Source organism: Rhopilema esculentum, chromosome 15 (assembly GCF_057945365.1).
Source record: "Rhopilema esculentum isolate cy_ngs chromosome 15, ASM5794536v1, whole genome shotgun sequence".
Classification (NCBI taxonomy): domain Eukaryota; kingdom Metazoa; phylum Cnidaria; class Scyphozoa; order Rhizostomeae; family Rhizostomatidae; genus Rhopilema; species Rhopilema esculentum.
The window spans coordinates 2,487,845-2,511,873 of NC_142829.1; the positions used below are offsets into that span (position 1 = coordinate 2,487,845).

Consider the following 24,029-nt stretch of genomic DNA (forward strand, 5'->3'; position numbering starts at 1 on the left):
TCCTCTTAAAATCGATCTACTAAGTATCGAAGCAGAATTTAAAAACGGAAAGATCTGCAATACAGCAGTTTGCCTCTCCTAGTTGACAAAAACATTTGGTTGGAATGTTGGATACAACAGACTTTGTGTTTTGTAGAATACTCACAAGAACTGTTACCTTATCACCAGGCATTTATCGCCATTCAGTACCGAAATAAAAAAACATTGGCAAAGGATTAAAACTTCTTGACAAATACCTATTGACTATTTAGACATCAATAATCATAAATAATCAAACGATGAGCAAGTCTATGAACTGTAGAACTCTTTTCTTTGTGAATAATCATAGTTTTACAAATCGATCACTGAAAATTATACGTTACACACAGATTATACGTGACTGGAAGTATTGCAAAGTTGCGTAAACAACCCACAATATTGCCCAACAATTCAACAAACATTTCAGTTTTCGATTGCTTTGTCAAGATGATTGTTTAAGATCACTTCAATTGCAATATCATCGCAAGAATGTTAGACGAATGTTGGGTTTAATGCAGAATCGTTTAAATCAGGCAAAAAAACGATATGTCACTACAAGAAACATTTACAGAAAGCTGGTTCCCAGAACAGCAAATCATGATGACGCATTTATTGATTGCATCGCTGCATGGTGCAGAAATGCAACAAGATGACCAATCCAGCCTTTGAATCGAACTTCGTCGCGTGAAATCTTCAGTGCCAGTTATCAAGGACCCAATGCATGATGATTTGTCTGAAGATCTGACAACTCCTTCTTGGTGATCACTTGCATTTTGTCTATCTTTGGAGTTTGAACAGTTACAATGTTCCTCTGTTGAGAGAAATAAATCTAAACTGTCATCTTCGATGCAGTATTCCAGTGGAATCTCCTTTCAATACTCAATAGAAATCTAAGTGAAAAGGAAACAACGTGTTAGAAAAAGCAGCTTGTGGACAATTCTTGAGTCAGTTTCAGTGACATGGATCAGAAAATTTTCCCAGATATGGGAATTTTTTGTACAGGGATCTGACGAGAAGTTCTTGTCCCACCACTAAATATGTTTAATTTTTTTTATATCCGTATATAGATGATATAAACAAGTCAATAGGAAGAATGACTTCTTTGCCCAATCAAGTTCGTCTGATTTGATCAGTAATTGTGAAACAACAAAGCACACCCGCAAACAGGTTTTCAAATATTCCTTAACGGCGCCTGGGCTCTGGATATTTGCTTCCTCACCAACTCTAAATATTACGGATATTACCCTCACAGGGCCGGCGAAATCGTGGGGGGGGGGGGGGCGGTGGGGCCATGGTCCCCCACTTTTCTGCAGAGCTAAAGAAAAATTTTAGGCAAAAGTGAAAATAAATGTAGTATCTGATTCTGTAAGTATCTTTGCCTGGTATTCTCTTAAATGTGTCCATAGCTTCACCTTGGTTGCTATGTCTTTACCATAAAAGACATTGAATAGGGGAATTAGATCGAAGAATCGATCTGTCTAAGTTTTACAACGAGTGACAGCTTGGCTTAGCAAATAGATCGGGAAGCCTAGTACAGAATAACTTGAAGCCAGCACAAATTGACGGAGTTTCGTTTTCTCCATGGCATAAACTTGGCACACAAGGTCTATTTGTTAACGAAAACTTTCTCAGAAACATTACAAAAAGAGAAAAATCAGCTGTTGAAGGAAAAGAAACAGCTGGAAAGAACTTTTTTGAGGATATGAGAAATAAAGTATGATCAAATTTGTTCTGAAAAAGTATCATCAAGAAAACTTCAGAGTTTGATCGTTTGATCGTGGATACTCCATTCCTACTAAGAAAGAGAAAATATCGACGCAATTATAAATTCTATTTAAACTAATTTTGACAAGCCTAGTTTGAAGATTTTTTAAATTTTTGTTAAAGCACTTAATTTCCGAAAAAATTAAGATCAGATGTTACAAAGTTATATCTTAACTGTAGAAAATTGCTTAACTTTTTATTTTTGATTGATAGTTCATCTGTTGATATTTCAACGTTAATGTTTTTATTAATCCGTGTTGTATTTATTTTTCTCCCCCATCTTATTTCGGGTATTTTTAAAATCTAAAAAAAGTTTCATTACGAGCTATATGATAGTGGTTATTCTAACTAAAACTTTGCAAAACTTTTCTATTTCAAGTCAACATCACAATAGACGCGACTATGCGACACCTTCAGTCAAAATTCATTTCAGATACAGTTTCTGGCCATCCCTATACACCATAATTCTAAAAATTTTTCTACCTGAGCCCTTTGAAGACTTTGATATTGTGGCCCCTCCACTTTCAAATACGTTTCGCCGGCCCTGCCTCAGGTAGAAAAATTTAAACAAACACAAAGGAGAGTTACCATTACTTGTGAAAGAATAAAATTTGTCTGTAATGATGTAACTGCCAAGTCTCAAGAGGAAGACTGAATTTTAGTCAGACATATTTGGTTTTTTTGTAAAAAAGTAACTTTAGTAAACCATATTCTAATCTTTACAGTTTTTGAGGAATAACCAAGTGACCACGGGACCCAAATGACCGCGATTATTGTTAAAAAATTCATGAGACTGTTGAAAAGATCTTAAGAGAGATGACTATAAAATTGATGAAGTTTTTGGTTTTGGCAATGGATAGATTCTTGCTTATTCCTTTCTAAATCAGTTAATATTTTAGAAAAGTGTGTGGTTTGAGCAGAGAAAGTTTTGAGCGAATCGTTACAACATTCGAAAAGTGCCAACTACTATTACAGATTTAAAACAGCATGATTGCAAACAATTTTGTGTTTGTCTCGAACTCTAGAACATTTCCACCAACCCTGAATGTTCGCATAACCCACTCAATAACATGGATGAAGCTAGACTATTCTGAAAATCTTACCAGCGGCCGTACGCAGAAATCTTCATTGGGAACTTACTCGTAGACGACTGTTCTGCATTGCTCAGCAACGACTTAGATCTAAAACAAATCAACCATCGTCAATAGTGCTTTGAAATAGATCATCTCACTCAATGCAGAAGAAGGCAAGACCTAAATGAAAATGGTCACTCCCCGGCCTGGGGGAGTCGGGCACTGTTGAGACATGAGGAGGCCAATCCAACAAAAATCTAGGGGCAACCGAAAGATATCACATCAACCCCACAACTTGAAGATTGCATGGACGAGTGAAACAAACACTCTGAAGTACTTTTTTTACACTTTCGTGAAGTATGACATGTTTCTGTTCGCAGCACTATCATTGAATTTTGCTGGCACAAAAGGCATATTTGACCCTAAAAGCCCTACAGCAACCCCACTGTACATACCTGTTGTATTCAAATCTAGTTATCAAGAAATTGCAGTGCCTTAAATTTCAAAATTACAGTGTCTTAATTCAGCACCTAATAATGTCATATCTTCTATTATAATATACCCAGAAATACCAAACCCGATAGAATGCAGACCATAAAATATCTGGCTTACCCCTACGTATGTTAAAACATTAAGAACTGCCGTTGGATGCCAGAGGCAGTTAACTGGGGGGGGGGGGGGAGAGAGGGGGAAACATTGGGAAAATGCCTTTACACATCCTGCAAAGAAAATAAATTCTGTCTTTAGCACTCTAAAAGATACTTTTCCTAACCTGGGTTTTTTCTAGCTGATGCTGTACAATTATTTGGTATAGCGACGTACCTCTAAATAACTATTTGGTGATGTAACTTGACAGCGAAAAGGGCTTCGTAGGTGCTGCCAACAGTAAACCAGAAATCACGAAACTTTAATCAAGCCAACACGACAGTTGCAATCCCATGAACAACAGAAATGGTTTTCTTTAATTTTATAATTTTCTACAGACACAACATACCGACAAAAAAGCCCAACTGGCAAAACTAGGGCACTTTCGGTGAAAATAAGCTCTGTGGGGCATCTTTAGGCACCATTCGCTAACACCGAAATTTGATAATGGGCGCATATTAAATTGTATAACAGAAAAATCTATTTCAAATCTTTTAAAAAAAAATAGTTGGTAGTTCACCCCTCCTTCAAGGCAAAATAAATTTTTCATTGCTGAAATTGGTAGAGACCGTTCAGCTTTTCGATTTAAAGCAAGTCTATGTTTCCGTGCTTTCAGAAGTTAACACTAGCGTGAAATTGCCCTTGGTACTAACTGGGAGACAATTGTCCTTCAGCAACAGTGACCCTCCTTGGTGTATGGCAACAAGCCATTGTTCTCCTCCTTTTTCATAAGCAACAAAGACTCGACCCTCCATCCAGCCTGACCCATTTTGGCGTATTATATATTGCGATTGAACGCAATCTGATATTGAAAAGTACTGATACCTTTCACAGTTTTAAAATATTCAGTTCAAAATTATCTCGGGAAGAATTCAAGGCGCTGTGAAAATCTTTTCTTTGGTGCAGCATAAAATTTAAAATAGATGACATATTTAATGACTCTTGGCTGTCATTAACATCTGCAAAAAAAACTTAAATAAGGAGAAAAGTAAAAAAAAAACTGTTATCCCGTGGTGTAAAAGGTGTGTAGTCCAAGGCGCCTTATTTTTGAGGAAGCACAGTTCGTAAAGCCGCTTTGTGGCCATTGGAACAGTACACTTTGGTTCAATGATCTTGGCAAGCGGGGGAAATCGGTAGTCGAGGGCGAATCCGACAGGGGTTGTGGAACCCACCCCCAGCTACCAATTGGTCGGTAATATCACTTGGAAGTAATGAAAGTGGACAATATTTCAACTCTCTTTCAGCTGTAAATTTTACTTCTCATACCTCCACTCTAGTTAGATGTTATCGCACGGCACAAATTGCAGTTCTTCCTTCTTGTCAAGGACCACGGGGTGCGGGTCTAAAGAACAGGTTCAACGTTGGGAAAATTCTACTGTGACACAATTATGGGAAAATTCTACTTGGTTACTTCTAACATAATGCCAGTAGAACTCATATCGCAAAAGGCGTTAAATTTCTGCGTGGAAAAATCAGGCTACCTCTGCAAATTGTAACCTCTCTTTATTATACTTTTAGAATTTTTCACGCGCTATGGTGGTCGTGAATATTTTTCCTAAATGTGCTGAGACGAATCAATAAATTCGGTTAGTGTAATAGCTCTAATACGCCGCCACCCCTGGGGGACTTACTCGATTTTAGATCTTCTTGAGGGGGCTTAAAAGAGGGGGCTAAAAGAGAGGGGGCTCAAAGAGAGAGGCCTAACTTAAGATCGATATCAGTATCAATGATGAATAACACATTAATAATTAATTAAGGTCTCTATTAATAAACTGTACGGTGGTTTTAGCAATGTTGCACTTATAATGGTCTATAAATATTTCTATTATGGAAACAAGAATATCTCAATGACTGAAAATAGCAAAATTAGTCTTGAAGTATATCGTCACCTTGATACCAGTTTTGTAGACTTTGAGATTTGAGCCAGAACTTTTACAGTAACTGTCACTCGTGATTCGAAAAACGGTTATACCGGAATTTGAATTTGCTAAAAAATGAGTTTCATCCAATGTTGATCATTAAGTTTCATCTCATTCAGGGCACTCTTTCAAATTACTTTCTGGTTTTTAAATCTTTTGGTCTCTTACAGATTTTTATCTTATCCTGGTCGGCCAACACGACAAAATCTTCTAACACGGCGAGGGGCAATTCACCCTTGTAAACAGCGTGGGAGATTTTCACGAAAACAAAGCAATTTATCTAGATTTTCAGATAAGACGATAGGATTTCCAGCAAAATGTACGATACTTTTAAGGAGTCATTTGCCCCCCTCGAAAACAGGTGGGGGGGTTCTATAAACTGGAATTCTACTAAAACATAAAATCAGAATACTTTTGAAAGTTCAATTTACTCATGAAACTCTAGACTAGCTTGCACTTTTGAAATGTGTGATTCCCTCCATAAGTTTGCCTCCATTCATGACAAAGTTATGGGGACTAAATACCAGCATATATCTTTGGGTAGCCATATTTGGAAAGAGTTGTGTCAATAAAAATTATTGCAGTTTTCTTCACAATGATATTTCCCGAAACTGGACATATCCTTAGACACCGTTGCGTCGATTCAACATGATTGGTTTTGACTATTACAGTGATACCACGATGGCCATTTTCCAAGACGTGTAGCCCCTTACGTGCAACCGTCCAAGTAAATTTCTTTGGCATGGGTGAACAGTCAACTCGCGTCAGAACCGGAGCTACTACTGTCTTTGGGAGACTCCAAAAAAATGCCCACCAAAAAAGTACCAAATCCGGTGTTTCCTATGAACAATAACTTTCACTGTCATTGTTCTTAAAAATGACGCCCTCGAATAATTCTACTCTTTCTATCCGGGAAGATAAAGAGAAATCTAACCTATAGAGGGTAAAAAGCAAACTTGGACACAGAGGCATCGTTTAAGGGGAAACAAGAGGGCTAACCCACAGACAGGAACCGGAACCAAACCAGCATCACTCTGTTCTTTCAATATAAAGTTGAGACATTTTCTTTGAAATGTAGTCTGGGTTTCAAATGGTTTTCATCCAACATCACGAAAAAAGACATTTCGGACGCTTGTGTCTTCCATTTGATCATGAGGTGGAACATACCCGCAAAAAATTGATAAAACATTGCATTCCAAAGAATTACCTTTGTCAGATGCTTATTTCCAAAGATGTCACCCTTCTTTTCTTATTTGAAGCGAAGTGGGAAAATAATCTTCATTTGTTGAAAATCTTAATCTTAATCTTCGGGCTTTCGGTTATCAGAATCTCAAGTATAATAAGGTCCATTACATCAACAGCAAATCTCAGTCGCAAGAAAGACGGTTTTTATTGTCTTCTTACAAGCAAATGATTTACAAAGACCTTATGACAGTCCCCACTCCATGCACCTAACACACCATCAAAGATCAAGTATGTATAGGACCACCCAACATTAAAGGTTGTTGATTTCCGACATGAAGAACAGGCAACTGATGCCTTGCAGGCAAGAAACAAATCAAACAGCGTTACAAAGATGGTTAACAATCATACTCTGCATTTAAACTTCTTCTATCGGAAAAATTAAACAGAGAATTCATGGATACATAAAAAATCATAGCAGCTCGACATACATAATTTTGAATTGCCAATAGTCTTGGAGTCTTTAAAACCTGCTAGAATCTCTAGTAAGGAATACGGCTTGAAGAAACTTCTCATATACACCCACATTCTTCTCGTTTTTCTGTTTGTCTTACTGGTTACAGGCGTGATAAAGTGCTAGGAATTTCTGAAGGATGGCAACCAATTGGCATTTCCCTTTCTATAAGTTTCAGCTCAATATGAAAACAGAATATTTCAGCAACTCAAAACTGTAATTAACCCAAGTATAATGGCTTTCAGAAAATCAACTGTCAGTAAACACCTTGAAAGAAAAGGGTAAGGGGACCAACTCCTGAATAAAATGGTTTCTCACCACACGAAATATTTGCAGCTTTTTGTAGAATATCTGTAGTTAGGATTTTGGTATATTTGCAAATTAAAACAAAGACTCAATTTAAAATCCGAAAGACGACTAGTATGGGAGCTTTGGATAACATAATGATACCTTGGGAGTGGTATCTTAAATACGATGATACACTGAATGCAAAATGTATTTCAGAAACTCTAAAAGTACCACGGAATGAAAGTATAATAATAGCTCTTGAGGTCTTTTGTCAGTAATATCTGGTCTGTAATGGCACAATCTTGCGCAATAGTACAATGAACCAACTTTGTGCCTTTAAGGAGCAAGCAGAAGCAACAAAATTAAGCCTTTAAACACTACTCAAATGTTTAGATCATCAATCAAACATAGCATCAGTGGCTTTCATTTCTTAAAGCCAGAGTTTGAATTATATACAGAAGAATTTATTGTATTGGTTGTCATGGTAGCACATAACAGAATGTTTCCAGCCTGTGCTAATGGCTTTCAAAAAAATCGCACTTTGAGTTTGGGACTGAGGAACGCTGCAGCAAGATTTTGTTCTTGAGATTTTGCCATTTCCATGCAGTAAATGCAGTTCAAGAATTATTTTCAAATATTGGAAAGAAATTACAACAGAAAAACCAGCAGAAAAGAAGCATTGGCTTGATGGGAATACAAAGGGAAAATTCGGAACCCTGCTATTGCACTCACAAATATTGATGTCAGTAATACACCCCATTTAAATGTTTCTCCTAAACTTGAAATATCCCTTAAAAATACTTACAGCTATGGAGTGAGCTCATGCTACTCAATATCTGTCTTTATAGCCACCTGAACTGTAACCACCGGCACCGGAACTATAGTCACTGCTGCCATATGAGGAGCCACCTCCAGAGTAACCACCTCTACCTCTGGAGTAACCCCCGCTGCCTCCACTATAACCTCTTCTTCCATCATCATAGCCTCCATAGCTACTGCTGTCTCCCTGGTATCCACCCTCACCACCACCACCACCACCACCACGGTAACCTCCAGACCTATATCCACCACCTCTTTGGCCCCCTCTTCTGCTGCTGTCATTTCTACCAGTGGCAATGCTCGCTTTAATTGTTCTTCCATCCCATTCCTGTAGGAAAGGTTTGAAACTATAAAGTGCATGGTCCTTTGATGGAGAGAAGCTCCATGATCAAAACAAGACTGAAAGAGTCCACAAAAGTGTTCAGTCTTTTCAAAATATTCCTCCAAAAACAAAGTAAACATGGTGGTTTTTAAGAGGCATGGCTTAGATATATATATATAATTACTTTTTATTAATTGGCTTTCCTATCGAATTGCAATCATATTTTTTGACCCAAGAGCATTTGGCCTCTGATTTTTTCCTGTCCTCTCAGCAGTTAATGAATACCTTAGGCCAGGGAAGCAGGCAGTGAGGAACAAAATTGATCTCCACTCCTATTAAGCCTGTGTGTTGTTGACCATAAATAACTTGATGTAAGGCTTTCTGGAGTCACAAAAGGAGCTTTGCTTTTAATTTAGTCAGCACTAGTGTTATTTATGTGTCTGAATAAACAAGAGTTAGGATAAGTCATAATTTCCTTTATGGACATGATCAAAACTGGTTCTAAACCACATTTTTTGTTTAGACAAGATACCTTCAGGATACTTGAATGTGTTTTACATCACTTTTCATGAATCTAATGACCATGTCCTCCCAATCTAACAATAGGTTTAGAATTGGTTTGTAAAGAAAGTATGTCATGAACACTTTGGTGCTTCCCTTGGAAAAATTTAATTAACCAGGCTTTACAATATGTTATTCATCTTAAAGATCAAAGAAACAGACCAAACCTGTTCTTTTAGGTGATATGGCAACTTAATGACAAACTTAATCTTTAAAGAAACAGAACAGTTATGCAAACAATTACCATTATTTGACCCAAAAATATAACTTCACTTACAGTTCCATGAATTGCCACAACACAGGCTTTTGCCTCATCTTCATGCTCAAAAGTAACAAAACCAAAGCCTCTAGATCTACCAGTGTCTCGATCAAGGAGGATTTTCACTAAAAGTGAAGCAATGACAATTAGGTCATTATAAAATGAAGAGTAAGTAGGCAGGCTAAGACCTTCTTCAAAGAATCAAATTTATTGGAAAATCAAACCATTGTTGCTTTTTTGTCAGAAGTTATTAGAAATTTCATCTGAGCCCCTCCATCGAAAAAATTATATATACAAAGTTTGTCCTGTGTAGCAGCATTACTAGGTTTTTAATAAGAAGCATAAAATTATTGTTTTTTGATTTAATAAAAACTTCCAGCATTAGGAAAAAAATGTGGATCTTGGTCAGTATTATTCATGGAGGATACAAACATAAATACATACATATATATATACATGGTTAATATACTGAACAGATATATGCCACAAAACCATTGACAGAATAAAACACTCTTTTGTCATCAAATATTTGAAACTTGGCGAGGAATTGAAGAATATTTCTAGATTAAACAACTCCTTAACTGTGCTCAACAAAAAATTTCTTAAAGAATAACCAGATTTTGGCTCTTTTATCAGGCCTTCCACTAACAAAATGAAGGTGCTTAAAAAACAAGCTCCTAAGAAACTCAAGGCACACTATTTCACACTGATATGTAAATTTGCCATTCATGCCCTGCTTCTGGGTATTGAACTTTTTTTCAAGTTAGCAATTTTTATCAATTTTATGCCAGAGCTTTCTCAATTGTTCAATTTTTCAGTTCGTATCTGATCCTTGATTTTGTGAACAAAGCTGAAAGCAAGTTTTGATAACTCTGTTTGTAACTTGCATTCAAGAATATTCTACGTGCATACATATACATATACTACATAGTAAAGTTAATAATTTTCTCTGACTTAGTGGTACTGCCATCAAAGAGAAAGCATAAACAGTAAATACATCTCACGAATGACGTGACGTCATCAAAAATTGCCTGCGATTTCGAACAGTGACGTACATAATTTTTTTTATAAACTCTCGTTTTTTGACATAGAGAATTCAAATACTTGATCTGAAAAAACGACTTAAGCTTTTTTATCATAAAAAGCCATTTAAAGAAAAAATTCTGTCGATCAGGAGAGAAAATTTAAGCTGTCAAAGATTTGAACTCTGCCGGGCGGGAGACATTTCTCCCATACGGGAGACAAAATACTTATATCCCTAGCTGAATTATATTTCAGTTGAAAATGTTTTGATGTGAATCACAAACATAGATAATTCCATGCCAAACCTAAAATCTTAAACTGGTTTGCGATATTTATACGATATCTGTACCACAATACGCAAACAGCTGCCACGGCCTGGCCTAGCATCACTTACTTGAGCTGTCGGTGTAACTGCTTTGACTCAACGCTTTTTTCTGGCGGCATTGTTAGAGAAATTACAAGAAACTTTCACTAACTACAAAAACTTACTAAGGTTAACTTACGAAAAGTAATAAAAGAACTAAGAAGAAACCTGACAGTCTGAAACTGGAGTGTAAAGCGTAGACTACTTCTCAAGACAGAGTTACATTTTGATTCGAAATTTTAGGCCGATTTCAACCAAAGCGCAACTTTACGTACCATCTTCTACTGATCCGTGCTTTTCACATAGATCTCTGAGAGACCCTTCATCTGTTTTAAAGGAAAGGCTTCCGACGTAGATTCTTCGCTGGTCATCACCCATTTTAGTTTATGTTTTTTCTTCGGAAATCTTTCAGTGTGTCGTAAAAGCACGCTCTTCTGTTGAAGACGAAGAAAGAGAAGGGAGACGCACGCTGGGACGCAATGCTTTCTGGGTAACAGAAATTTCAGTATAGCCTAGTACCCAGGGAAGAACCACAGTCCCGAGAAGAACCATGTCTATCTTCAGACAATTCAATGACCTTGGTTTGTCATACATCCAGAAATATCAGAATTTTTCCTAAAAAGCAAATCAAATTCCTAGGCTTTACTCTTGAGTCTACATCTATGACAATTAGTTTACCTGCTGAGCGTAAAACAAAGATGAGAGAATGCTTGCAAAATTCGTGATACTGCAAAAGCTTTTGGGGGAATACATTTTCGATCACTTGAAAGTGATAAAATACAGGCGTTAAAAACCTCTCAGGGCGATTTTGATGCTATTATGGAGCTCAGTAAACTGGCCCTGTCCCCAGGGGGGAGGGAGGGGGTACTCACTACTTTTCTATACCATGTCAGCAACTTTTTGTTGACCCCCAAATATTGCGTTACCGTTTTGAAAAACCCTAAATACTGAGTTTCAAATTTTTGAGACCTTAGGTATTGTTACATGTTTTGAAGTACCACTTTGTTTTAAAAAAAACATATTTTAAAACTGAAAATTAATAAGCGCCACCCCCCGTTTATTCAGAGCCTAAAAGTAATGGCTGACTTACAATTGAGTAGTTTTAATGTAATTAGATAACCATCGCAGTAATGAAGAGTTGTTTGAAACATTTAGGTGTAGGCAATCTCTAAATATGATTTTGCGACAAGGTTCGACGCTTGAAACCGTGCCGTGCTGGAGCCGTGCAGCTCGGCAAGCTCTGCCGATCCAAACTAGTCTGCCGCTCCTAACTAAATCTGCCGTACCAAATTGATTCAAACGTTGCGCCCCTCATGTACTTAATTCTCGAGTTAGGTTCGGCACACGAGAAGCGCGACGTTTGAACCAGGCCTTACTGAGTTAATTAGAAAATGTGAATGTAGAAAAACAAACAAAATGCGCTTCAAAATACATTTCCCGCATAACTTTGTTGGTAGCAACCATCAAACCAAAATGCTGAGCAACAGAAGTAAGGCGGTCAATGCGAAGCATGACGTGTGTTGCGAGGCAAAGCACAAAGCAGCATTACACTTAGATGTTACTTATGTTGGGTATACGCAGTCCATTTATATAGACCAATTACCTTTGATGTATAAGAGCTGCTAGCAGCCTTTTTACCCTCAGAAGCTTTAAAACACAGCTTTTAAACAAACATGTCAATTTAATGCTTGATAATACAACTGCTGTTGAGGTAATTAATCACATGGATACCAATCATAGCCATACACTCCTTTTTTATAAGAACAATTATATAACAACACAAGCCTCAAAATTGGTCAAAAGTTAAGAACAAATTAAGAACATGCAGAAGCTGAGTTACTGTAAAATGCAATTTTTAACAATATGATTTATTCAAAAAACGACGAATTTTAGTCATGTGTGGGTGCTTTTTCGGTGAATATTCAAAAGCTAGCAATCGCACTGCTTACAGCCTAACAACAAATTTCGAACAAATTAGCACAATCCAGCCTCAGATTTCCGGAAAAATTAAGAACAGTCAGCCTGAACTTAAAATTACTGGTTCTTATTAAAAAAGATTGTAATTCCAATACCAAGGCAATAGAGATTTGAAATTTTGTTATGTTGACCAAATTTGGATTACTGCTTGTCAGGGACGAAAACAAGTTGCAAATTTTCTTGGGGGTGGGGGAGGGGGGGGGGTGGGAAGGACGCAAATTCCAACTTTAACTGAAAATTTCGTTCGACCTATAAATCTACGGTACCTACCGAATTGATATTTGGAAATAGCCCCAACTGCATATTTCTAGTTTATTCATAATTACAAAAATTTTAATTATAATAATTATCCTAAAGCATAAAGGCCTAAATCTCTAAATTTTGATTAACATGACATAAACATTCAAACTTATTGTAAGAAGTGAAGTCAATTGACAGCTATGTCTCTTTTTTTCTGCTTTGCCCATTTTAAAGCTATTTGCTGAAAATCAATGTTGTTGAAAATATCTCTTTCACAATATGGAAGCATCAAGGAATTGAGCCTTTTATCATTGTTCTTGATCAAAGAAAACTATTTTCATAGGTTCAAATGCCTTTTCGTTTTTTACAATTGAAATGATGACTTGAGAGCAAGTGCATATGCCCGATCTATAAGATGACACATTCTTCTTTGATCAAATACTTCTGCTGCAGCTTCTGCAATGTTTTCTGGCTTCTCAGCAGCTTAATCGTAGCAGTTAATGATCAGCAGACGTTTACAAATGACAGGGGGAGCTTAGCATAAACTCGTTCGTTATAAGAAGCGGTGAGGATTTTTGGCACTGAAAGATTCTTAATTTTTTATTGAATAACTGCTCGTGGTTTGATAAAAAATTGAAAGCGATTAGTGGAAAGGTCCACTCCATCCTGTGTATTTTAATAAGGTGTAAACATTTTTACATTTAGAATCCCAAAATTCTTAAAATATAAAATTCACAAGTTTCACAAAATTAAAATTCACACTTTTTTTCCAACTGTAACTGGATTTTCCAAACTTTGGGGGGCATTACGCGCACCGCGCCCCCTGTTATTAACGTGCCTGCTGCCTGTCATATTCCTGGTGAAGTGAATATAATGTTATCGCAGACAACGAAATCTTGCTGTTTCTATAAGCAAGATGCAGTGTGGATGCTATCAAAACAATGCTTAATGCTTGATCTGGTTCGAATTAAACCAGAAATCGACCTTTTCGCTTCAAGGTTAAACCAACAACTTGATAAATATTGTTCTCCCTGGCCAGATCCCAATGCTTTTGCAACTGACGCATTCACACTCCCCTGGACTACTTAAATTTTTACTGTTTTCCTCTCTTTAGCTGCATTCTCCGTGTTCTTCAAAAAGTTCAACAAAATGCTTCATACTTGTTGTCCCGAAGTAGCCTATACAAGCTAAAATGTTATGCACTGCACCAGTCCACCTCGCAAAACACTACTGTGTCTACCAGCTCGACCTCAAGCCGAACAAATTTAAGCTAATGCTATGTCTAGTGTCAGGCAATTGTACTCGAACCAAAGTCTGTCTCCTTCCTTCATACATTAACTCACGAAAATATCTCCTTAAGAAATTGCCCAAAAATTAGATTGCGCGAAATTGGAAAAAAGAAAAAAGCAGGAGTTTAAGTTTGATAATTCTTTTTTTGCCAAAGACAACAAGTAATCATAATTATTCATCTATGATCACAATATCTTTCATGGTCTATACTCTGCCTGATTAGAAGCAACTTCCTCAGCAATAAAGAATTCATCGTCACTAAATTCATTAATTAAACTTTGAAAATTTAGCATATTGGCTGACTGATTAGGAGGTGGCTTTTTATCAAATCAATACAGTCGAATGGTATTAAGGTAAAGGAGACTGCATGTGGAGGGCTTTGCAAGTTAAACTTTTCTATTTATATAAAACATTTTACTTAAGCTTGAAAAATGTCTATTTTGCAATTATTTTGGACTTTTTGTCTGGATATCTTCTCAAATTACCTGTCAATTGCCACTTTGGACATATATATCCTTATGGTCCCGAAAGGGTTAAAGATAAACAAGCCAAATTATTGAAAAGGACTTAATTCTATTTTCTTCTAAGGCTTTATATCAATATGAAACAGGCAATAGTTATTGACAAAATAGAACAAAACTAAGATTTTAACATCTATTAACAGATATTATCATATATTAAAGTATAAAATAAATATATTGATAAACAATCATGTTTAAAACCATAAAAGACAAATTGGTACACCAAAGTTTATGATCAGACTTAATTCTTCTTTGCTTTCTTCATCGGGCCTTCAAGAAAAAAAGTATTGCCTATCAGGTAGGTCTAGAGAAAAGCTTGTTTAGTTTAAATGAGAGATACAAAAACATACAATTTTCAAGACAAAAGCAAAAAACGTCATTAACCACAAGTAGTTAATATTGAATATGCTTTTAAAAGCAACTCAAGGCCAGAGAAAAATAAAGTCTCTGAAGATTGAGAAAGAATAAATATAGGTGCAGGGCTGAGTTTGCAGTCCTAGGACTGAGAGAAATAAACAAACATGAATAGGTTTAGAACTGATAGTGAATCAATACCTTAAGATGGCTTCCAGCATAAATAGACCTAGTTCATGAGGATTCTGCTGCTTGGAACTTTACAGCCATATTATTTCTGTGGATAAGAAGTTATTTGATTAAAAAGACGGTCGCCAATATTCTTTTTTCTGCAACAAATAAATAAAGGTGTGTGCTGAATGCAAGAATGTGTAAGGAGCATAATGCAGTGGCAATAAAAAATAAAATAATTCATTCCAGAGAAACAACTGAACAAATCCATTATGGTTCAATAAACTGAACCTTTAATAAGCAATTCACCTTCTCACTACCAGTATCAGTTATGTTCTCACAACTGTTTTTCACTGTCAATAGGTGGTGCAAGTTTGCAGTTTTGAATTTGTTTTGAAAAAGTGGATGAAGGTACACAAACACTCTGTGTTACAGAACATCAAACTTAAATGGCAGTTGCAAAAGAATTAGTAAAAGCTGGGAATAGAATTCTAAAGTGGTGACGTCACAAAAATTTATTCTTAGAATTTTTGAATTTGGATCCCATAGCCTGTAAGAGCATCATGAAATACCTTTAAATATGCAAAATCAGTCAAATGTGTTACGAATTGGCTAAGATATGGCCACATGTGTATTGGCTCTTTCCCATCAAGCCTCTGTATTTTGGTCTCTGTTCATAACTTTATGAACAGATTGAAAATAACAGTGATTCGTTAGCAAACTTCAAACCTTTCAGTGGCAATACCATCACTGATTTTGGAAATATTTGACTAATTTTGCATATTTGGAAGTATTTCATGGTGATCTTCTATGTCATGTGGTTAAAATTCAAAAAATTCTAATAGAAGGTTTTTGGTGACGTCAAATTTGGTTGTCCCTGCTTGTAAGAATACTAATCAAAATAAAACCTGACATGCAACAGGTCAAAAACTGCCCAACCAAAATTAATAGTAAAGGATCTACCTTTTTCCTCATCAACCATTCATGAACTGCATTCTTTGAAACGATAAATTCATATCCATTTCAATCTGTAATTCAGAGCAAAAGCAAATTTTCAATGTCACAACAAAGACAGTACCAAATTTGTGAATGCCAATAGATCGAGAAAATATAGAACAATAAAAACTGGTCCTGATAAAGAGTAACTTAACATTGTCTGACGGAATCATTCTTAAATGTATCTTGTCTGATGGCAACATTATTCGGATACACATTAGAGTTTATGCCAAAGACCATTCTATGGACCATTCTTAACTCAATAGCACAAACATCAATTGGAATCATTTCAATTTGCATACCTTCAATTGCCCATGTCAATTTCTTTGAGACAAATTAGGATATTAACCCTAAAACCGAAGGAAATTCAATATTGACCCTACCTCCTGAAAAGAACTTCCGTATAGTGTCACATCACTCTCAAAGACGGCACCAATGACGAACTCCCATTTCTAATGTATGTTGCAAGTTGCAGATTCGAAATGCGGTTCCCAGAAATTACTTCAGAGAAGCTCTTGTACAAGAGATGAAATGGCCTTTCCTTTCAACGGTTAAACGAGTGGCTTCTTAAGATTTATATTAACAAAACCCCTTTTTTAAATTTGAAATTTTTTTCTGAAACATCCGATCCGACTAATAAACATCCCTACAAATGTGCCACAAAATACCTTGATTTATTTTTCATTGTCACACATTCAATTCCATAGCATTTTTAATAGAAGTTACTTCTTTGTGACATGTAGTTTAAGGTTTGGAATATCCTCATGGAGTCTTTAAAGTCTTTAAAAGCTTTGTCCTTCAATGTATTTTCTTGACATTGAAGGTTGCAAGTAACAAAAGAAACCAGAAGAATTAGGTTTTTATCATCATAATTCAAGAGGCACAATAAAGACGGAGCACTTGTTTTCGTTTCACGATTATACATGTAAAAAAGACTGACATAAAACTTAAGACTGACATAATGCGATATCACATAGCTAGTGCCAGCAATTTGCAATGAAATGTTTTGTATAAAACAATTCATGCCACCTAACAAATTTTTATACTGGCATTTATGTACAGTTTGTTTTCTTGATAAACTAAGAAATCTTGTTGAATATCTTGAAAGTCTTTATGCCGCACAATCTTGATGTGGAACAAGCGGATACATCAACTTCTCAGTTGCCGAACCATGTATGCCTTGAGAATAAGCGGAAGCAAAATAATAAATGAGTGTACGGACAACAAGAAAGCTTTTATTTTTTGCAATCAGTCAACAGCCTCAACATTCAATGGCTCTTTGTGACACTATGAAACACTTGTGTTTAGAAACTTGCTTAATGTTAGGTAAATCAAAATGTTCACTATGATTGAACAGCTAATGAACAGTCACTCAAAACGAAAATTCATTCTAGCTAAAAATATCAAACTCACAAACTACAACAAAGCTGATACCATTTCAGTCAAGAAATTTACTTTTGAAGAGAGCATAAAGCTTCGTTGAGATGCTTTTCAATATTTGATGATGCTTTTCACCCCTTTTTAATTTAAGAGATGCTTTAGATTGCAAAATTGAAACTTAGCAAAGTTCAGGATTGATTGTGAAGAGCAGATGCACACATATGGCCTTCCTTTTGACCATTCCTACATACTTATTTCAGTTGCTTGAAATCAAGTGGATAAAATTATCATGCTTGAAAAATTCCAGAACAATTTCCAGTATACCTGGAAAACTTTCCTATCAGTCAATAAAAAGCAGGATAGAAAAACTATTATCTAACAAAAAGCATTAAATCAAGAGCATCTTCTCATTCATATAAAAAAGGCTGCAAAAATGGATGTTAGCAGCAAATTCAACTGTTCAATGTAGCTTTTCATAAAAGGTGACAAATAGCATATGTAGCTTATAAGAAATATTCGATATTTGTCCAAAATCCACCTGAGTTATCTCTTTTTATGTGAATACATAGATCACTTGCCAATTATTTCATTAAGCTCAAATTGACAAGAACATGTCAATTAATCACATAAACTCTTACCTTCTCCCTGGATGTCTGTGTTTAATATCCTCCACCATATGAACTGCCATAATTGCCACTAGTTGTATCATATCCTCCACCACCTCCATATTGGCCATTTCCATAACTTCCATTATCCCCACCCGAGTACCCTCCACTGTTTCCACTTCTATATCCTCTACTGGTGTCACCACTGCTACCATTATAGCCACCACCATATCTCTCAGTGCTTCCATAATCTCTACTTCCATAGTTATCATCATTGCCGCTACCAGCATTGTAACTACTTTCTCTGTATCCGCCACTTCCAGCACCATATCCATCATCACCACCATAGCTGCTTCTGCTTCCCCTACTACCTCCTCCACCACCTCTTCTGCCATAATCCCTTTCACCTCCATATCCTCCATCTCCACCACCATATCCTCCACTATCATCGCCATAGCCTCTGCCACCTCCACTGCTATACCCTCCTTCACTTCCATAGCCACCACTACCACCATATCCTCCTCTACCACCCCTTGGCCCACCTCCCCTTGGGCCACCACCACCTCTAGGTGGACCACCACCTCTCATTGGGCCACCATTGCCCCTTGGAGGACCACCAGCACCCCTTGGGGGACCACCCATACCTCTGGGGGGTCCACCTCCACCTCTGGGACCACCACCACCTCTTGGGCCTCCCATACCTCTAAAGCTACCACCTCCTCTTGGGCCACCACCACCTCTTGGGCTTCCAAAACCTCTCCCTCTACCCCCAAATCCTCTTCCACCACCTCTTCCCCCTCTTCTTCCATCACCATCTTTCTTTGGTCCTGCTATTTGAACAGATAAATTTCTTCCATCCATTTCCTAGAATTAAACAAATGGTCAAGACTATGACACTGATTGTTCTTGGTCTCCCAATTTTTCACTGGGTTAGGCAAACAGCTGGTTTATAAAATCTTCTATCAAAAGGAGAAAGATAATTTCAACTTTTCTTCATGTAAATCTTAGTCAGTAAATTATAATATTGACAACCTTCCAGCCAAGGCCACTGATTAGGAACCCATTTGTTTGTGGGTCAACAGGTAACAAAGAGAGACACTTCATAAATATTCAATCAATATAATCTTACTCTTTTGTCCAGTGCCTGTTGGCATTCATTAGCTTCTTCTGGTGAGGAAAAGATTGCAAATCCAAATCCCTTTGATCTTCTCCTTCCATTTTCCAACCGTTCAGTAACTATAAAAACTAGAAAAAATAAATAAACTTAATTTATTGCAGGTAACAAACAAGGGCACAAACAACCCTTTGCTGCTGATAAATAGATGGGTTAATGAATGCAAAATTGTCCAGGTCAAAACAACCACCATCTCAAGGACTGAGTTGCAGAATTGGTGGAGATGCAGAATAAACACAATAGAAAAAAACAATATCAAGTTCAAATGGGTGAAAGGTATATCCTGGAGCAGTGGTGTAGCCATAATGTTCTAGGAAGCATACACTAGAAGTTAAAAAAAACATGACTTTGGTCTTTAGAATAATGAAACTATACCGTACAAATGTTGAAAAATATAAATGCATTATTTCTGCTTTTGATTACATGAAACCATCAATTATAGGACTTCTGAACTATGCATGCCCAAGCATGTCAAAATTTTAATAGCGATATCATCATAAGATTTTCATCACTTTCATCATTCTCAATTGAACCTTGGGTGAGACAAGTATTGACAGTCTAATCAATTTAGTTGCAAGAATACATTAGCAACAAAAAATTTTGTCAGATAGGTTTTTGGCAGAAAAACTTTATCGAAAATAATTTCTTGGGGGCTTGAGCACCAGTATAGAAACTGTCTCAACCCCCCAAGCAGCTTTTTCACACAGAACAGCATGTCAGAGAACCAAAATAAAGCAGTGTATTTATTCAGTTTATGCAAAGGTGGGGTCAAAAGAAATGCTTTCAGCATTCAAAAAGTCTCTACTCTATAACTATATGGCATGAAAGTTTATAGACATAGTATTATAGGAACGCTATTATTTAGCAAGAATTGAAATGGTTCCTATCATTTTCTGTGACTTTCCATCGTTGGTGTTACTTCGACGAATCTTATTTAACGTGCAGAGAACACGGAGCCAGTGAGAGAGACATTGTGTTGATATATAACTCTGATCTGAACTTGACTGAACTTGACTGACTGAATTACATACAAATTAACATACTTATATACAAAATAAATGTGCTGAGTAATGATGTTTTGTGATGATGTAATGATGATGCAATGGAGAAGGAAAGATCTAAACTTGGGAAGAAATCAGCATGACATAGATGTGTGAACGTGTGATCAATGGTGAAGGGAATGTCATGTGCTAGGTGATGCTGTGAATGACATAGTTGGATGTCATGGTGATGACATGAAGTAGGAATATGGCCTAATTTACAATATTAAAATCACTACAGTATATTTGAAAGTATAATTGTGAACATAAGTATAAGATTCAGAAAGCACAAAACTACTCCAACAGAAAAAGTTGGTCTTGAATTCTGATTCCTTTTGTAGCCAGGCTGATAAGATTGGAAGGGGGGTGGTCAAAGACGAGTTGAGCAAGGAAAAATTGGGGTCTACACCTTCTTGAACACCAGCAATTTTTTTGCAGTTAATGTAGCTTTGTATCTAGAATTATGTTACAATTCAAGAAGCTTAAAATTTCTATTCCTTTGAGTAGGTATCACAACTTCAGTTCAGGATTCTAACCAAATAGTAGCTAAGTCATTTTCATCTGCAGCAAAATGTAATATAGAAGTATCATTAATCATAGCTGCGCAAAATGTATACCAGAATTTAGGTTATCCGGGCAAAACACGGAGAATGCAGTCAGGAACGTATGCTTCAACCCTCAACAACTTTAATCCTCTCATCGACAACTATTGGTTGGTGTATGATAATATAGCTATTATGATTCATGAATTTCATCAAGCAATTTGAAGTGGAAGTAGTTTCAGCTAATCGAATACTTCGTCCTTTACATAGAGGCACAAGGATACACATGTATGGTCCGCACATGTTGTGTACAAATCCCGACATTCGACGATCAGAAAATTTCGTATTATATAGACTAATATAAAAAAGCTAGGAAAACAGTTCCTTTAAAAACAAATAAGAAAGACTTGCAGCACAAAAACGTTTGACTCAATTTTTTTTTAAAACAGAGCCAAATGATGCCAGAGATAAGAATACAATAGGAAGGTGTAGGCCAATTATTTGAAAAACACCGGTTCTAACTTCCAATAACTTACCATCTTCTATTTGACCATACTTTTCACAAAGAGCTCTTAGATCATCGTCAGTGTAACTCCAAGACAGCCCACCAATATATAACTTCCTTCCTTCGTCAGACATTTTCACAGTGCGTTTCCTTTGCTGTTTCTGCTTGCAGTTTAGGCCTCAATGGCGGGAGTGAGCAGCGAAGAAAGCACGGGAGCCAGAATATTTCGCAAAGGTCCCTGGGTAATTTACCAGACCCCTGACGTCACTGGCACTATCATATTGTTATTTTTAAATAGACTTCAAGTGCAGTTTCTGTAGAAAATTTCATATTAAACAAAATTCGTAATTCGCCGTTAAAACTCTAAATTCTCAAATATGCAATGGAAAATTTTATGTTGAAGATAAAAAAGAGTAGACATTAATAAAAAAACACTATCTTTTCCTTCTACTCGTTCGATAGATTTATTCTGATGAAGCACTGTATGCCGGGGCAAAATATAAGTATATATCAAATTTAATTTTTTGTAAGAATAGATCTGACAGCATTGGATTCTCGTCGTCATTTTGCTTTGCTCCTGTCAATTAGTAGTATACAAGATGTTTGTTATCAGCAATTTTTTTCGAGTGCGTTGCTTGTGATAATCAAAAGTTGTTAAATTTACGACAAAGATCTCTTTTAAGTTGAAATTGATTCCCTGTGACTTCCTGTGACCAATGTCGGAATAAACAGACAATAGACATAAACAAACGGTGCTTGAATGCTTCTCAGAGTTGGACTGAGTATTTCTCTATCAAGACCAACTGTTAGCCATCCATCACCATACAACAAATCTTGAAGCAGCATTTCATTACAATGTAATTCAAGAGCTTCATCGAATTCATTTTTCATCCATTTTTAGGGTAAGCCAATTTGTTGCTTTCTTAATATATTTTGTATATAAGAACAACTTCTGAAAAAGCCCCCTTCTCAAATAATCCTCTCTTGAATAAGCCATCTCCTTTTTAGCACCGAGATTTTAGAATTATTACGGTATATCTAAAATTGTGGAGATTACGTTTGCTGGGTAATAGACACTTAACTGGGTAAGAGTTGCTAGGCCTTTTGAGTTGGAAATACTGAAACTGGGTTAGGAAGAGGGCGCATAAGTGCTAAAAGCTTATTTTCGAAGGCCCTATGCAAAAATCTAATTTGGGGACGAGTTTGCTCTACCCAGATAAAAAGTGTGGATAAAATTTTACTTTGTAACTTGCTTTTCGTGCACATATTTGCGTAACTACATTCAATTTTTGAGGAAGAGTAAGATAGTTCTGAGATTTGTGGAACTGGTAGAAAAAGAACAAGACGCCTCCTCCATAAACGTATAGTAAGTGATCCCTACCCTTACGCCATCGTATATTTTCTCATGTGATGCTCCTTCCATGCCCCCGGTAACCCCTAATGCAACAGAATAATGAACCGATTCCAGTTTTTATGTTATTATTCAAAGTGATGTTTGACTTAAGCCGCTGGTTTTATGTTGAATGTGATTTATGACATCATCATTGTCAAGGTGTGGTCGAACGTAAAGTTATCGCAAGTAGCAAACATATCGCTTTTCTGGTTTTCGAAATAGCTGTCTGGATATAGCTAGAAAAATCAAATGTTTTCTGTGCTCACTAGCGTTCATAACTGGGGTATCGTACCATAAAATGATTGGATGGTTATTTGGGGTGTGTTACCACAAGAAGGGGACTTTAATTGCTTGCTTCACTGGATCAGTATCGAAGGACATTCGCCAATTTTGTGCCCATTGCCTGATAGCATTTCAGTTGTGATTCATGTCTAGATCCGCTTCATTTAGGTCTCGAACAACTATGCAAAGCGAACAGTTTAACATGTAAACAAGAAACAAAAAAGAGCATGTACACAAGAATTCATGGTATTTTATCAGATTGTATCTAGATTGTGTTACTTTAGATCCACATCTGAATACGAAATCTTACTTACCTTTCGTCGTTATCCGACACTTATACTTGCTTGACGGACACCTCTCAATATTCCCTGCTGCTTTTAGTTTACATTCGCATTATTCAAAAAAATCTTGAAAATATATCACACGATCATTTAGCCATTCTTTTCTCAATTATCAACACAGAAATCGCGATGACTCTTGATTAGGTAATTCACAGAACTTGAAAAACTAAGAAATAACAAGTACCCAGTGGGAGTTATCCTATCTTAAAAGGTTTAACACATAGTGCATAGTTTGACTCACAAAAGTAGTCTAGGAAATCCAAATAGTCTAATGCAAAGGGAGTTTATAGTAAGACTTTGTTGAATTTCGTTGAAAGGCCAATTAACATGGAAATCATGCATGATAGTATAGCATGTTGTCCTTCCAAAATCTCAAGTTTATGTAGGCAAGAGACTATATTCTGGAGTCACTTTTTTGGAAAAATTTTCTATAGTTTGAAATTGTTTCTTATTCTGTTTAAAAACAA

The 24,029-nt window shown here is 36.4% G+C and overlaps 2 protein-coding genes across 4 annotated transcripts; both read right to left on the reverse strand.

Annotated features, from left to right (window-relative positions):
- Positions 1-279: 279 nt before the first annotated feature.
- LOC135685257 (cold-inducible RNA-binding protein B) lies at positions 280-11,212 on the reverse strand. Of its 2 annotated transcripts, XR_010515976.2 has the most exons (5): positions 11,027-11,212; positions 9,383-9,489; positions 8,209-8,550; positions 2,886-2,963; positions 280-908 (listed from the first exon to the last, which is right to left on the reverse strand). XR_010515976.2 is itself a non-coding variant. In XM_065201128.2 (4 exons), the coding sequence occupies exons 1-3, from the start codon at positions 11,127-11,129 to the stop codon at positions 8,233-8,235; spliced, it is 528 nt and encodes a 175-aa protein (XP_065057200.1). In that variant the 5' UTR covers positions 11,130-11,211; the 3' UTR covers positions 6,988-7,737; positions 8,209-8,232. The 2 variants fall into 2 exon arrangements, 1 of the variants encoding a protein (XP_065057200.1); XM_065201128.2 differs by lacking the exons at positions 280-908; positions 2,886-2,963 and adding an exon at positions 6,988-7,737 and having other exon boundaries at positions 11,027-11,211.
- A 3,686-nt stretch (positions 11,213-14,898) lies between these two features.
- Positions 14,899-21,768, reverse strand: LOC135685402 (uncharacterized). Of its 2 annotated transcripts, XR_010515989.2 has the most exons (6): positions 21,578-21,768; positions 19,415-19,530; positions 18,319-19,149; positions 16,268-16,332; positions 15,335-15,410; positions 14,899-15,049 (listed from the first exon to the last, which is right to left on the reverse strand). XR_010515989.2 is itself a non-coding variant. In XM_065201336.2 (4 exons), exons 1-3 carry the CDS (start codon positions 21,678-21,680, stop codon positions 18,340-18,342), a joined length of 1,029 nt encoding a protein of 342 aa, XP_065057408.2. In that variant the 5' UTR covers positions 21,681-21,767; the 3' UTR covers positions 17,201-17,479; positions 18,319-18,339. The 2 variants fall into 2 exon arrangements, 1 of the variants encoding a protein (XP_065057408.2); XM_065201336.2 differs by lacking the exons at positions 14,899-15,049; positions 15,335-15,410; positions 16,268-16,332 and adding an exon at positions 17,201-17,479 and having other exon boundaries at positions 21,578-21,767.
- Positions 21,769-24,029: the final 2,261 nt, after the last annotated feature.

Bases quoted from the DNA above. Each gene is read 5' to 3' on its own strand.
- LOC135685257 (XM_065201128.2), bottom strand. From the start codon at position 11,129: ATGGGTGATGACCAGCGAAGAATCTACGTCGGAAGCCTTTCCTTTAAA. The intron at 9,490-11,026 runs GTACGTAAAGTT...CTTCACTTTTAG, and splicing joins GCACGGATCAGTAGAAGATG to TGAAAATCCTCCTTGATCGA. The intron at 8,551-9,382 runs GTAAGTGAAGTT...CCTTTCCTACAG, and splicing joins TTGTGGCAATTCATGGAACT to GAATGGGATGGAAGAACAAT.
- LOC135685402 (XM_065201336.2), bottom strand. From the start codon at position 21,680: ATGTCTGACGAAGGAAGGAAGTTATATATTGGTGGGCTGTCTTGGAGT. The intron at 19,531-21,577 runs GTAAGTTATTGG...TATTTTTTCTAG, and splicing joins GTATGGTCAAATAGAAGATG to TTTTTATAGTTACTGAACGG. The intron at 19,150-19,414 runs GTAAGATTATAT...GTTTAATTCTAG, and splicing joins AACAGGCACTGGACAAAAGA to GAAATGGATGGAAGAAATTT.